At 39.6% G+C, this 15,579-nt stretch overlaps 1 protein-coding gene across 1 annotated transcript; it reads left to right on the forward strand.

Moving 5' to 3' along the window:
• The first annotated feature begins 875 nt into the window (after positions 1–875).
• Positions 876–1,826, forward strand: LOC127216891 (olfactory receptor 11A1). The gene has a single exon (XM_051177772.1). It carries the CDS (start codon positions 876–878, stop codon positions 1,824–1,826), a length of 951 nt encoding a protein of 316 aa, XP_051033729.1.
• The last annotated feature ends 13,753 nt before the right edge of the window (positions 1,827–15,579 follow it).

Below are 15,579 nucleotides of genomic sequence, written 5' to 3' on the forward strand. Positions count from 1 at the left end.
GGAGTGCCTCTCTGTTTACTCTGTGCTTTCTTGTTGGTGAACGGCTTTCAACTTAAGTTTGATTAAAGAGGGGAGTTAGGCTTCCTTAACTCGCCCAAAAGTCCCCAAATTATACATATTACATTCGTGGTTGGTTGCACTGCCTGGTTCTGGATAGAACATGAGCAGAATGTTTTTTTTTTATTCTGCACTTCCTGTTCTGTGGTACCTGAATGGGTAATGCTTATTGAAGACTTAAATAAAATCTTTTAAGTTGTGTTCATTGAATCTGCTTAAAATTGTGAGAAAATACACTCACAAACCTGGGTTATGCCTTCTTAGCTCCCAAACCTCCTACTCATATGATCTCTTTAAAGTGAAACAAAATAGAAATAACCCACACCCCACAACCTTGTGAAAAAATGAAAGGAGAGGGAAAATGATGTGACAAGAGGGGTTCTTTGTCTTGTCTTGTGCCCTTGGTTCTCCATGCTCTCTCTGTAATTTCACAAACCTGCTCCTAGTTTTCTCTGTTGTACTTTAGTTTAGATCTTCCTCCTTGTCTATAACTTACCAGATTACCAAAATACACCCAGGAAGAGTTTGTAATAAGTGGTGCTTCTCTTTCGAGATTTCTGTTCTTGATAAGTGAAGAAACCAAGTAGAGAGAAAGGAAGATCGAAACCACAGTTCTTATTTTAGATTATTTTCTTTCGTGTGAGCTAAAGAACCCCAACTCTCTTCTTCAACCCACTATCTCCCATTCAGGTACCACAGAAGAGAGAGTGGAGAGAATGCAGAATAAAAACTATTCTGTTCATGGTTTTGCATAAGCTAGAACCAGCTATATTTCATATTGTTTATCATTATATGTTTTCCTTCACAGAAGCCAAAGTATGATGGCTTTATCCTGGGAAAACCAAACAATGATAGTGGAATTTGTTCTTCAAGGATTCTCTTCCATCCTACAGCTAAATATTTCCCTCTTTATAATGTTTTTCATCTTCTACATCCTAACTGTTTCTGGAAACATCCTCATTGTCCTCCTAGTTCTGTGCAACCATGCTCTCCACACACCCATGTACTTTTTTCTAGTGAACCTGTCTTTTCTGGAGGTCTGCTATACCTCCAACATTGTCCCCAAGATGTTGCTGATTATCATAGCTGACCAGAAGACTATCTCAGTGGTTGGCTGCTTCGCACAATTCTACTTCTTTGGATCCCTTGCTGCAACAGAGTGCCTCTTGCTTGCTGTAATGTCCTATGACCGCTACCTTGCCATTTGCCAGCCTCTCCGATATCCCATCCAGATGACTAGCTCTCTCTGTTTAAGGTTGGCTACTGGATCTTGGTTCTGCTGCTTCCTCCTCACAGCCATCACAGTAGTCCTTCTGTGTAGACAAACCTTTTGTGGCTCTAATGAAATTGACCACTTCTTTTGTGATTTTACGCCTCTGATTCATCTCTCCTGCATGGATACTTCACTGACTGAGACCATTGCCTTCGCCACCTCTTCCGCAGTCACTCTGGTCCCATTTGTCTTCATTACAATTTCCTACTCATGCATCCTCATTGACATCCTAAGAATCTCATCTGGTTCAGGGAGGAGAAAGGCTTTCTCCACCTGTTCTTCCCATCTCACTGTTGTCACAGTATTTTATGGAACACTGATTGCCACGTATCTTGTGCCCTCTGCCAATTCTTCCCAATACTTACGTAAGGAGTTCTCTCTACTCTATACTATCCTGACACCTATGTTCAATCCCATTATCTACAGCCTGAGAAACAGAGACATACATGAAGCTTTAAGGAAATGCTTGAGTAAGAAGCCAGGCTTTCTCATGTGACAGCTGCCTCAGAGACTGGCTGTAGAGGTGTAGATGTTGTTGAGTTCTGACAGCTTCATGGGAACTAGTATACCATACCATGGTGGAAGTAGGTCAGATTCTGTCCTATCATCTCCAATTTATTGACTAATTTATTCAAATATTCATTAAAGTCTATTATGCTCAAGGTAATTTGTTAGACATAACAGATATAAAAAGTCACAGAGGCATTCTTTGCTCTCATCAAACTCACAGTTTAATAAGAAGAAAATAATTAGCCAAATCCTCAATATAATACCATGAATATAAATACAAAATTGTACTGATAATTCAAAATAATAAGATAGTCTTTTTATTTTTATATCTATTAGAATGGCAAAACCGAGAACACTGACAGCACCAGATGGAGAAACCTTTTGTTGCTGGTAGACATGCAACATTCTCAGCCACTTTGAAAGACAGTCTTGCAGTTTCTTAGAAAACCTTTTCAATATTATTGAGCAATTACATCCTTTGTACAAGTTCAATGCAAATTTATTTACATAAAAATTGTACACAGATTTTTTTCATAGCTCAATTATTTGTAGTTGCCCAAAAGCAACCAAGATGTCCTTCTGTATATGAATGGATAAGTTCAGAAAATGGAATGCTATTTAGTTCTATAAAAAGGAGTTGAATCATTGAACAATGATAAGACACAGAGAAAGTCTAAAGGAATACCACCAATGCAGCTGAAAGAAGATGCATTCTCTGTTTCTAACTATACAATATTCTTGAAAGGACAAAACCATAGAGACAGTAAAAGGAGCAGTAGTTGTCAAGCATTAAGAGGGAGGAAGCATGGATAAGTAGGCTATAAAACAATTATGAGAGAGTTGAAATTACTATGTGATTCTGTAGGGTGGGTATATGTCATTAAATGCTTGTTGAAATTCAAAGAATGTGCAATATCTACAGTGAGCCAAAATTGGTCATTGGGTGATGATGGTGTTTCACTGGTATGTCAATCAGACCCCGTTTGTTGTAGGATTTAGATATTGAAGGCTGGGTATGTAGGAACAAAAGACATGTAAGAACTTGCTATGCTTTCTGTCTTGTTGTGAACATAAAATCTCCATAAAAATAAATATAAGATGTTATTTGTATATCAGTAGTGCAGAGCTTTTGTGCCTTTCTCTGAAATGTATTTGGTCTATGAAATGTACCTTATAATTCAGATAAAGAAAATATGATACAGTTACACAATGGAGTATTGCTCAGCTTTTTTTTTTTTAACGACATTCTGAAATTTCAGGCAAATGGATGGTACTAGAAAAAAATCATCCCAGAAAGATAAATATGGTATATATTTGCTTATTACTAGATTAGCCATTAAGTAAATGATGACCAAGCTGTGATTTGTAGACACAGAGAGGTTAGTTAAAGAGGAGAGGTCTAGTGTGGCAGGGAACACATTGATATCCCTGGGAGGGAGAAGTAGAATAGATTTTATTTTATTATTTAATTTATTATTTTACATGTCGATCCCAGTTCCCTCTCCCTCCCTCCCTTTTACCCTCTCTGCCCTCTCACATGCACCCTGACTCCCCTCCCCTTCCATCCCCCCACTCCACATGTAGGGCAATGCCATCCAGTTGGGGTCATGTAAATCTGTCAAGTCATTTGAAGTAGGGACTAGGACTTCTCTCCTGTCTCTAGGTTAAGGCAGTGTCCCTCCATGGGGGATGTGTTCACAAGGTCCTTTTCTGCACCAGGGATACATCCTGGCTCCACTGTCTGAGGTCCCTTAGACTGCTCAGTCCTTCTGGCTGAGACCCATATTCAGGGGGGGTCTGAGTCAGTTCCATGCTGGCTTCCCAGCTATCAGTCTGGGGGCCCATTAGCACCTCCTTGTTTAGGTCAGCTGTCTCTATGTGTTTCTACAACCTGGTCTTGTCCTCTCTGTCTGCATCTGGATTCTAGAATAGATTTTATTGACAGAATGGGGATGGGTGGGGATGGGAGCAGGAGGTAGTTGAGAGGGATGTGTAAAGGGAGAGAATGTGGGGAGAGACAACTGAAATTGGGCATCATTGGCAGTGTTGTAGAAACCTTGTGTAGTGGAAACTTCTTGGAAATGTATGAAGATGATCCAAATGAGTACTCCTAATAATGTGGGTATGGAGTTCCTACTAGTCATCTCTTGTTGCCAGGTGAGGCTTTTGTGGCAGTACTTGCTTATATTCAATTGAGTTCTTGGCCAACGAGGTCACATGGAAATCCTGAAACAATTCAGGCTGTTGAAAAGACAAAGGGTGGCTCTCTACAAACTGATACCTGGAGCCCTATTGCCAAGGAGAGTACTCACAATTCATTGAACACGGAGAAGTTAAGCTGCTGCCTACACAAAGCCTTCACCCCTACATTCTAATCTCTTTGATGTGGGAAGATTCTCTGAAGATGAGAAATGTAGATACCAGCTCAGCTACAAAACCTCTGACCTACAATATGTCCTGCCTGCAAAATATACTAGGGCAATGGTGGAACAGAACTTCTGGGAACAACTGACCAACGTCTGATCTGAGTTAAGACTCATTCAACTGGAAAGAACCATGCCTGACACTGCTTGGGTATCTAAGAATCAGAGACCAGTTATCCCAGAGACATAGGGTAAAACCAAACATTGCTAATCTAAAAATATAACAATAATTTGTTCATGGGCTCTTGTCCCTTTCCCATTTACTGGGGGACCATGTATGTCTCTCTTACAGTCCTCACTCTTTCTTAGCTGCTCTGGAGGTGTGGATTGTAATCTTGTAAACCTTTGCTCTATGTCTGATATCTGTACACAAGTGAGTACACACCATGTTTGTCTTTCTGTGACTGTGTTACCTCACTCAGGATGGTTTCTTCTAGTTCCATCCATTTACCTGTGAATTTAAAGATCCCATTGTTTTTGTTTGTCGGTTTGTTTGTTTGTTTGTTCTGAGAAGTACTCCATTGTGTAAATATACCACATTTTCTTTATCCAATCTTCAGTTGAGGGGCAACTAGGTTGCTCCCAGGTTTTGACTATTACAAATAATCCTATGAGCAGAGTTAAACAGATGTCCTTGTTATATGAATGTGCATCCTTTGGGTATATGCCTGAGTGCAATTGCTAGATCTTGAGGTAGACTGATTGCCATTTTTGTAGAAACTGACATACATGGTCCTCTTGTGAAGGAAAAAGGGATAAGAGCTTCTGAACTATTTGGAAATATGGAGGGAGGGTGTAGGAGGTAGGAGAAAGAGGAGGAGAAACGATAAAGGGGAGGAGAACATAAGGGATCACGAAGATTGAGTGGGAAGATGAATAGAGGAAAGAAAAAAGGAGACATATCAACAGAAGAAGCCATTATAGGTTTAGAGATAAATCTGGCACTAGGGAATTGTACAGAGAACCACAAGGATGACCCCAACTAGGAATATAAGCAATAGTGGAGAGACCACCTTAAATGCCCTTCCCCTATAATGAGAATGATGACTACTTTATATGCCATCCTAAAACCTTCATCCAGTAGCTGATGAAAACAGAAGCAGAGATCCACAGCTAAGCACCGATTTGTACTCCTGGAAGACAGTTTCAGAGTGGGAAAAGTAATGAACAAAGGAGTCAAGACCCTGCTGGGAAATCCCACAGAAACAGCTTTCCTGAGCAAGCGGGAACTCATGAACCTAGTTGGTAGCTGGGGAACCAACATATGACCAAAACAGACCCCATGAATGTGGGTGTCAACAAGTAGGACTGGGCAGCCTATTTGACCTCTGGCAGTGAAACAGGATGTATCCCTAGTGCATGAACAGACTTCAGAAGCCCATTCCCTATGGAGAGATACCCTTTTAGCCTAGATACATGGGGGAGGGTCTAGGTCCTACCCCAAAAGACTTGACAGATTTTGATGATACCTCATGGGAAGCCTCATACTCCCTGGGGAGTGGATAGGGGATGGGGTGGAGGAGTTTAGGGGGGCATGAGAAGATGGGAGGGAGAGGAAGGAATCTGGGATTGATATGTAAAATAAGATGATTTGTAATAAAATATATTTTAAAATATGACAGAGGAAAAGTATATAAATAAAATAACTCCAAATGTTATTCTGCTATACTCATAGACCAGTGTCATATCCAGTTATCATCAGAGAGACTTCCTCTGAGAACAGATGGGTAAAAATGGAGACCCACAGCCAGACTTGAAGAGAGAGTTAAAATGGGAGATCACATTCAATCCCTTCCCTCGGAACTCAGGAATCCTGTCAAAAAAAGAGGCAGAAAGATTGTAAGAGTCAGAGAAGATGGAGGATGCCAGGAGAACAAGGACCTTTGAATCAATTAAGCAAGGTGCATATGAAGTCACAGAGACTGGAGCAGTCAGCACAAGGCATACAAGGTTCTACACCAGGTCCTCTGTGTTTATAACTATTAACTTAGCAATTTTACTGGACTTCTCACTGTGAAAATGAGTTTCTGACTCTTATGCCTGCCCCTGGGACTCTTTTCCTCCTGTTGGACTACTGTATCTAATTTGAATATATTTTATTTTTGCTTCATTTTATTTTATTTTATTTTCTCATGTTTGGTTGTTATCTCTTGGAAGCTTGCCATTTTCTATTGAGAGACAAAAAACAAGTGGCTCCAGAGAGGAAGTGTGAGGAACTTGGAGGAACAGAGGAAGGGGAAACTATAATCAGGTTATATTGTATGAGAAAAGAATATATTTCCAATAAAAATTAAAAAATGGATTCTAAGAAGATGCAGAAATCCTGGCTTTAGTCTGTAAAGCTGCTTTGTCCAGCTCTTTTGAATGTAGGATCACCTGGTACTCTGTTTCAGGTGATCTGGCTTGATCAAACCACACCAGTCTGGAAGGAATCCATAGCTTTTCATTTTCTGTGGAAACAAAAATAGAAATCCTTTTCCTCACTAACTTGTCCTTGAACTTAAATTTTGGAGTCAAAGAATTTTTTTTTTTAAAAGTAAATTTTGTAGAAGTTTTATTTATTCAATGCTCATCTTTCCTACTGGAGTGCAGGCTCTATAGATTATGTTTACTCCTGATTTATCTACCAACCCTTACAGTTTAGCCTACAACTTAGCAAGTAACAGGAGGGAATAGGACAAACTGGCTAAGGAGAAGGCCAATCCTCCTCAAAGCGTGCCAACTCAGTTGGCTGCCTCGCTTCCCCAACCTCACCCTTCAGTAATAGATCAGAAACATGGGGTGGGAGCAGTTGTGGGTGCTTAGAACATTCTACATCCACCTCTTAGAATGATCTCTTCAACTACTCATTTTAAACATTGTGGTTAAATCCCACTTTCTAGACCCACAATTATCTATCAGTCAATCAATCATTCAGACTAATTGCTAACTGAGCCTGATTTTCAATCACTGGTCTCCCAGCAGAAATTGCTCCAATATGGGGATAACAAGAGAAGATAATGAACACAAACAAACAAAAGGGAAGTATTACATATTCTCTCTTATATGTAGAACCTACACTATGTATGTTCATATGTGTGTATATGCATGCATATGTATGTGATTATCTCTCTCTCTCTCTCTCTCTCTCTGTGTGTGTGTGTGTGTGTGTGTGTGTGTGTGTGTGTATGTGTGTGTGTGTGTGATGAAAGCAGAAGGGAGACTATACATAGAGGTAGGAAAGGAGAGGGTGAGAGAATGAAATTGGCCAAAGAATTTTTTTATTTATTATTTTACATGTCAATCCCAGTTCCCTTTCCCTCCCTCCCTCCCTCCTTCTCTCCCTCCTTCCTTCCCTCTCTCTCTTCTTCCCTCCTTCCCTCCCTTTTACCCTCTCTGCCCTCTCACATGCACCCTAACCACCATCCCCTCCCATCCCCCACCCCAATTCCATATGTAGGGGAATGCCATCTAGTTGGGGTCATGTAGATCTGACAGGTCATGTGAAGTAGGGACTAGGGCTTCTCTCCTGTCTCTAGGTTAAGGCAGTTATCCCCCATGGGGGATGTGTTCACAAAGTCCTTTTGTGCACAAGGGATACATCCTGGTTCTACTGTCTGAGGTCCCTTAGACTGCTCAGTCCTTCTGGCTGAGACCCATATTCAGGGGGGCCTGAGTCAGTCCCATGCTGGCTTCCCAGCTATCAGTCTAGGGCCCGTTAGCTCCTCCTTGTTCAGGTAAGCTGTCTGTATGTGTTTCTGTGTCTGGTCTTGTCCTCTCCATCTGCATCTGGGTTCTACTTCGACTCAATGCTTATGTATGGGTGTTTGCTCCTGTTTCCAACAGGCATTAGTAGAGGGCTCCATGGATAAATTAGTTGTTAATCTCACTCTCCGGGAAGGGCATTTATGGTAGCATTTCCACAGAAGCTCAAATTGTTAGTTGGCAGCAGTCTTGTAGTTCTTTAGACCTTTCTTTGTGTTCAATTTTATCTTCAAACCAATATTGGCTCGCTCTTTTATGTTCTCTCTCTCTCTCTCTCTCTCTCTCTCTCTCTCTCTCTCTCTCTCTCTCTCTCTCCTGTCTTCTATTCCTAACCGGGCTCAATCTTCCTGGTCGCGCATGTTTTCCTTTCCTCCCTCTCGTTTTCTCCTACTTCTCTCTCCATTCACTGCTCCCCCACTTCCCCTGTGCTCTGGGGGACTTGTCCCTTCCAGGTTCTGTGAGGGACTTTATATGAATCTCTTAGAATACAACTTGTATCCCAGTTCCTCTGGTGATGTGAATTATAGGCTGGTGATCCTTTGATCTAGGTTTAAAATCCATATATGAGTGATTACATACTATGTTCCTCTTTTTGTAACTGGGTTACCTCATTCAGGATGGTTTCTTCAAGTGCCATCCACTTGCCTGCGAATTTCAAGATACCATTATTTTTTTTCTGCAGAGTAGTATTCCATTGTGTAGATGTGCCACATCTTCATTAACCATTCTTCAATTGAGGGGCATCTAGGTTGCTTCTAGGTTCTTGCTATTATAGATAGTGCTGCTATGAAGAAAGTTGAACAGTTGCATGGATGTGGATCATTTGGGTATATGCCTAAGAGGGGAATTGCCGGGTCCTGTGGTAAACTAATTCCTATTTTCCTGAGGAACCGCCATCCTGATTCTCAAAATGGCTGTATGAGTTTGCACTCCCACCAGCAGTGGAGGAGTGTTCCCATTTCTCCACATCCTCTCCAACATGAGTCATCATTGGTGTTTCTAATTTTAGCCATTCTGGCAGGAGTAAGATGGTATCTCAAAGTTGTTTTGATTTGCATTTCCCTGATAGCTAAGGATGTGGAGCATTTTCTTAAGTGTCTTTCAGCCTTTTTGATTTCCTGTATTGAGAATTATTTCTTCAGTTCTGTACCCCATTTTTTAATAGGGTTATTTGGTGTTTTGTTGACTAGTTTCTTGAGGCCTTTGTATATTTTGGAGATCAGCCCTTTGTCGGATATAGGATTGGTGAAAATATTTTCCCAGTCTGTGGGCTGCTGTTCAGTTTTGTTGACTGTGTCCTTTGCCTTACAGATGCTTAATCCCCCATGAAAGCGCCCCTTACCAACAGGAAGTAGTTTGGAAAGAGTGATGCCCAAATTCCCAAATATTTTCTATAAATGTTTTTTTTTCATTTAAATGGACTTGGTTATATAAAATAAATAAATGAAAAAAAAAACCTAAAAAATGGAGATTAAAGACAAATTTTGTGGAAGTAGGGTCAAGCAAATAATACATACATATCTGAAAAGCCCCTTTAATGCAGGCCTTAAGATTATGACTGAAAACCCAGAATTTTTAGGATAATCTCTCAATAAAGTGTACAGTATTAAAAACATTTACAATATTATTTGTAGAAATTAATATCATTTGGAACATGTATAGCAAGTACATTCTGTGGCAATGCCTTTTGTAATTGAGCAATTGTATGACATAATATCATGTCACTGTTTATAATTTAAGATTTCTTGAAAGCATTTATGGCTACCATAGTAAAAAAATTAAAAATTTGCATTTAATTACACACTTCTAGGGCTTACAAGTAGGAAAAGGAAGATTTGCAGAAATGAAGTCCATCAAAGAACTGTAACAATATTTCCAGTCTCCCAGGCACAGAATGACAAATAAGGTACATATTTGCTTATAAGTGGATATTACCCATTAATAAATGATGATCAAGTTGCAATCTGTAGAGCCAGAAATGTTTTTCTCTGTCACAACAGCAGTAAACCCAATCAAAAGTTAAGATACTGTATTAATTTATTCCCTTTCCTGTTGCCAGGCCTTCTGAGACTCTCCTTTCCTGATGTGCATAAGTTGTGCTGGCTCTGTACTTGATCTTAATTCAAAATCAGCTTATCTCAAAGTTTTTAGTTTTGAGTCACCTTCAGAGTAGAGAAGCTGATGGCAGCATTGCATACTCAGATATTGTTCATCTCCTTGTCATTTCTGGAAAATTATACATCAACTGTTCTGGGAATAGGAATATCTGGTTTTGCCTTTTTCCTTCTTTACCAGTTGAGCTAAGATATTATGTTCACCATTCATGGAGGTTAGATAAGATCTGAGTTGGGTAATGGTGTGTTCATACCACTTGGAAACTATGTATACTTTGCTATTTTCAGACAAAACTACCTTCTTGAATATCAACAAAATGTGTCTCAAGTAGAAGTAAAGTTATCACTTTCTAATTATCTGCACGTGGTTCAGCTTTAAAAGGTGTCATTAATCTTTTTGGGGTGTGATGGATGGCTAGAATGGAAAGATTTTTTTTTCATCATGGGTAAATTTTTATTTCAAACTCTGCCACATTTTAGCACTGTGGTCTTGGATAAGTTATTAAACTCATGAGTCTTAGCTTTTATTAATTGTGAAGAAACAAACACCATATCTATCCTGAATGAAGACATGTGCAGCTTATTGGCTGGCTCACAAGTTATGACAGTTTGAATGAGAATGGACTCATAGGTTTACAAATTTGAATGCTTGGCTGCCAGTTGGTGGAATTGTTTGGGAAGAATTAGGAGGTACAGCCTTGTTGGAGGAGGTGTGTCACTTGGGGGTGGGATTCAAGGTTCCAAAAGCCCACACTATTCCCAGTTATCCCTCTGAGCTACTGTACCAGTACCATGCCTACCTCTCTCCTGCCATTCTCCCTTCTATGATTTTCATGGATTCTAATCCTCTGAACCACACTCAAATGAAGCACTTTCTTTTGCAAGTTGCCTTGGTCATATTATTTTATTACAGTGTTAGAAAAGTAATTAAGATAAATAGAGTCTGTTGGATGAAGAGCTTTAGTAATTCTTCCAAGTACCACTTCCACACACTCAAGGAAAAAAATAAAACTATTATTTGGTAGGTATTCACCTTTGATATTATAAAATGATAATCATTCAGAGTTGTTAAAATCTAGGAAAAATGTATGATGAATCTTTTATGTGTTTTTCATAGATGTGAAGATAACTTCTTGGAGGATCAGGCAAAACTTTCTCACATAAGTATAGAGAAATAACTGGGACACAAGAATTTCTGAGTCCAACTCTTTATTCCAAATGCACACTACCAACTCAGCAGGTTTTTCTTGTCCAACAACACATAAACAACTTCCCTTTGTGCTATAGCTGCCTCTGGGACTATGCTTGTTATGGTCAGTGGGGAGATAACATAGTCAGTCAGACATTACCTACCAGACCACAGCGCTCCTCCTACAAGCTTAGAATCAGTTCATAAAGCCTCAATTTTTTTTTGTGGTCAGTAAACCGCTGTCATCTGGGGAAAATACTTCCTTAGTATTCCTCCTGTAGGAAACCACAGCTCTTGACTTCTCATATAGAGAAGGGAACATAATTTGTTTAAAATTGGCTTCCTATTTCTATTTAAACAGTAAAATGAAATACAAATTGTGAAACTCCTTCTAAGTTTATGGAGTCTATAGGATCAGAGAAGTCATAGTCATGGCCCTATAATCTGAAATGAAACCTGAAATTTTCAAAGAACCAAGAAATATGACTACCTAGAACAGTGATTCTCAGCCTATAGTTTGTGGCCCTCTTGGCAAAACTCTGTCTCTAAAATTATACAATAACAGTGGCAAAATTACAGTTGCAAAGTAGCATTGAAGGTAATTTTATACTTGCGGATCTTTACAATGTGAGAAACTTATTAAAGGGTCACAATGTTAGGAAGGTTGAGAACCACTGACCTAGATCAATAGATTTCTAGCTTTAGAGATGGGGAAACATGCCTAAGCCAATAAACAGCAGGAAGGAGGATAATTACTCTATGCGCCCCACTTGTGTGCTCTCTGAGAAGTTCTGCCTTTTCTTTATCTTATTATTGGTCCATTTAAAACTTCATTCAAATAAATAATCTGCTCCCATAAATGTATACACATGTATGTTTATATTTGCTAGAACTTTCCTTTCCTTATATCCTCCCTTATTTCTTTGATATAACAATATATGTAAGTTCAGGGAACATATATGCCTTAATTTAAACCTAGTGAGCTTGAGGACAAGCAAGAGAGTGTTGAGAGAGAGCCAGCATTGAGATTTCAGGCTTCTGTAGATCAAGAAAATCAGTCACCTGTAAGAAGTAAGGCTTTTTTCGCCCCCGCCAGCCCCAATTAACACACTGAAACTTTGTATTTGATATAATGCTGTTGGCCAGGTACTAGTTTCTTATCGGCTAGCTCTGTCTTAATTATTAACCCATTTCTATGTATTTCCATGTGGTCTTACATGTTCTTCTTACGGGGAAAGGGGCCAGCGTCTCCTCTCCCCAGTCTCTCCATCTTGACTCCTCCTTACTACTTCCTCTTTCCTCCTTGTCTCCTAGTCCCTCCTATCTTCCTTTCCTATTAGCCAACAGTGCTTTATTCATTAACCTGTATGAGAAACATATATACATAATGGCATCTCCCATCATCTCCTCTTTTCTGTCTAAATAAAAAGAAGGGTTTTAACTTTACCATAGCAAAATATATCACACAACAGTTATCAAATAAGAATCACAGTTAACAATGTTTAGTCCATTAACATTTAGTAAGATTTAAGAAAATATTCCATCATATATCCTATCTTTGTGAGTCTAAAGTCCTATACGTAACTTATCTTTAATCCTAACTAAGGAAAACTATAACCATAACTATTTGTCTTCAACTCCCTCAAAGACAAGAGAAGGATAGTATATAAACTCTAGAAATGACAGAGACATCTTGCCTTGTCAGTCACCTGAAGTTCTTCTATAATCTTCCATCTTCAGCCCATAGGCCATAGTGTATCTTGCAGACTCTTCAGCAAAGCTGGAAACTTTACATTTTTTTGTATTGGCAGTTTGTCAGTCACTTTTTTTGTGTGTCCTGCAGACTGTCTGACAGACTTTTCCATGAAGCAGAAACTCTGTAGCAATGTCCATCTTGTATTAGCAGTCACTTTCCTGTGGGTACTTCATGTCCAGTTTATACAGCATAAAGTCAAACAGTCAAGATAAGGGCAGTATCTTGTCCAAATGGCTAGTCTTGCCATATTGAAAGCAAACTTCATAACTCGTTTCCTCGATGTCCATCTTCCTTTCTGATGCAGGTGATGTTGCCAGGAGCATTTATGTCTCACTGTCAAGAAAAACCTTAGTCCATTTTAAATGCCATATTCTGTAGGTCTTTGAAAGGTTTGAAGAATGCCTATCTATCTCAAATACATCTCTGCATATCTATAAAATTTAACTAATACTATTAATTTTGACTATTATAGGTAACTATCTATAATTTGTACTACATTAAACATTACATTTCTAAATGAGCTATATAAACACAATGTCTAAACAAGAGGAGAAATATACATATCATAGAATTGACCTTAAATTGTATCAGTAAATGAAAATCCATTGCAAAACAAAGTATTGATATCTATATCATAATTCCCTTTTTACCTTTAAAAAGATATTGGTTGTGATCATTAATCATTTATAACCAACCCCATTTAAATGAAAACAGACATTTTTTTATTTTTTTATTTAATTTTATATAACAAAGTCCAATTAAATGAAAAAAAACATTTATACACAATATTTGGGAATTTGGGCGTCGTTCTTTCCAAACTACTTCCTGCTGGTAAGGGGCGCTGTCTTGGGGGATTCGAAGAAGATTCAGATATCCTAGCTGTAGTCTGTAGGGCTGTTTTGTCCAGCTGTTTGGAATGTAGGATCAGCTTGTACTCTGTTTCAGGCGGCCTGGCGTGATCAAACCACATTAGTCTGGAAGGAATCCACATCTTTTCATTTTCTGTGGAAACAAAAATAGAAATCCTTTTCCCCAGTAACTTGTTCTTCAACTTAAATTTTGGAGTCAACGCGTTTTTTTTTTTTTTTTAATTTATTATTTTACATATCGATCCCAGTTTCCTCTCCCTCCCTCCCTCCCTCCCTTTTGCCCTCTCTGCCCTCTCACATGCACTCTAAACACCCTCCCCTCCCAACCCCCCACCCCAATTCCATATGTAGGGGAATGCCATCCAGTTGGGGTCATGTAGATCTGACAAGTCCTGTGAAGTAGGGACTAGTGCTTCTCTCCTATCTCTAGAATAAGGCAGTTATCCCTCCATGGGGCATATGTTTGCAAAGTCCTTTTGTGCACCAGGGATACATCCTGGCTCCACTGTCTGAGGTCTCTTAGACTGCTCAGACCTTCTGGCTGAGACCCATATTCAGGGGGGGTCCGAGTCAGTCCCCTGTTGGCTTCCCAGCTATCAGTCTAGTGGCCCTTAGCTCCTCCTTGTACAGGTAAGCTGTCTCTATGTACTTCTACCGCATGGTCTTGTCCTCTCCATCTGCTTCTGGGTTCTAGTTTGACTCAGTGTTTATGTATGGGTGTTTGCTCCTATTTTCAACAGGCATTAGTTGAGGACTCCATGGATAAGTTAGTTGTTGATCTCACTCTCCGGGAAAGGCATTTATGATAGCCTTTCCACGGGAGCTGAGATTGTTAGTTGGGAGCAGTCTTGTAGTTCCCTCGACCTTTCTTTGTGTTCAACTTTATCTTCAAACCAATATTGGCTCCCTCTTTTATGTTCTCTCCTCTGTCTCTCTCTCTCTCTCTCTCTCTCTTTCTCTCTCTCTCTTTCCTATTTTCCATTCCTAACCAGGCTCAATCCTCCTGGTCGCACATGCCTTCCTCTCTTCCCCCTCATTTTCTCCTACTTCTCTCTCCATTAGCTGTCCTCCCCCACTTTACCTGAGCTCTGGGGGACTTGTCCCTTCCCAGTTCTGTGAGGGGCTTTATATGAATCTCTTAGAATACAACTTGTATCCTAGTTCCTCTGGTGATGTGAATTATAGGCTGGTGATCATTTGATCTAGTTCTAAAATCCATATATGAGTGAGTACATACTGTGTTTCTCTTTTTGTGACTGGGTTACCTCATTCAGGATGGTTTCTTCAAGTGCCATCCACTTGCCTGCGAATTTCAAGATACCATTATTTTTTTCTGCAGAGTAGTATTCCATTGTGTAGATGTGCCACATCTTCATTAACCATTCTTCAATTGAGGGGCATCTAGGTTGCTTCCAGGTTCTTGCTATTACAAATAGTGCTGCTATGAACATAGTTGAACAGATGTCTTTGTTGCATTGATGTGAATCCTTTGGGTATATGCCTAAGAGGGGGATTGCCGGGTCCTGTGGTAAACTAATTCCCATTTTCCTGAGGAACCGCCATACTGATCTCCAAAATGGCTGTATGAGTTTGCACTCCCACCAGCAGTGGAGGAGTGTTCCACTTTCTCCACATCCTCTCCAA

Source organism: Phodopus roborovskii, unplaced genomic scaffold (genome assembly GCF_943737965.1).
Source record: "Phodopus roborovskii unplaced genomic scaffold, PHOROB, whole genome shotgun sequence".
NCBI classification, from domain to species: domain Eukaryota; kingdom Metazoa; phylum Chordata; class Mammalia; order Rodentia; family Cricetidae; genus Phodopus; species Phodopus roborovskii.

What these genes read in the sequence shown, in the direction of transcription:
- LOC127216891 (XM_051177772.1), top strand. Translation starts at nt 876, where the DNA reads ATGATGGCTTTATCCTGGGAAAACCAAACAATGATAGTGGAATTTGTT.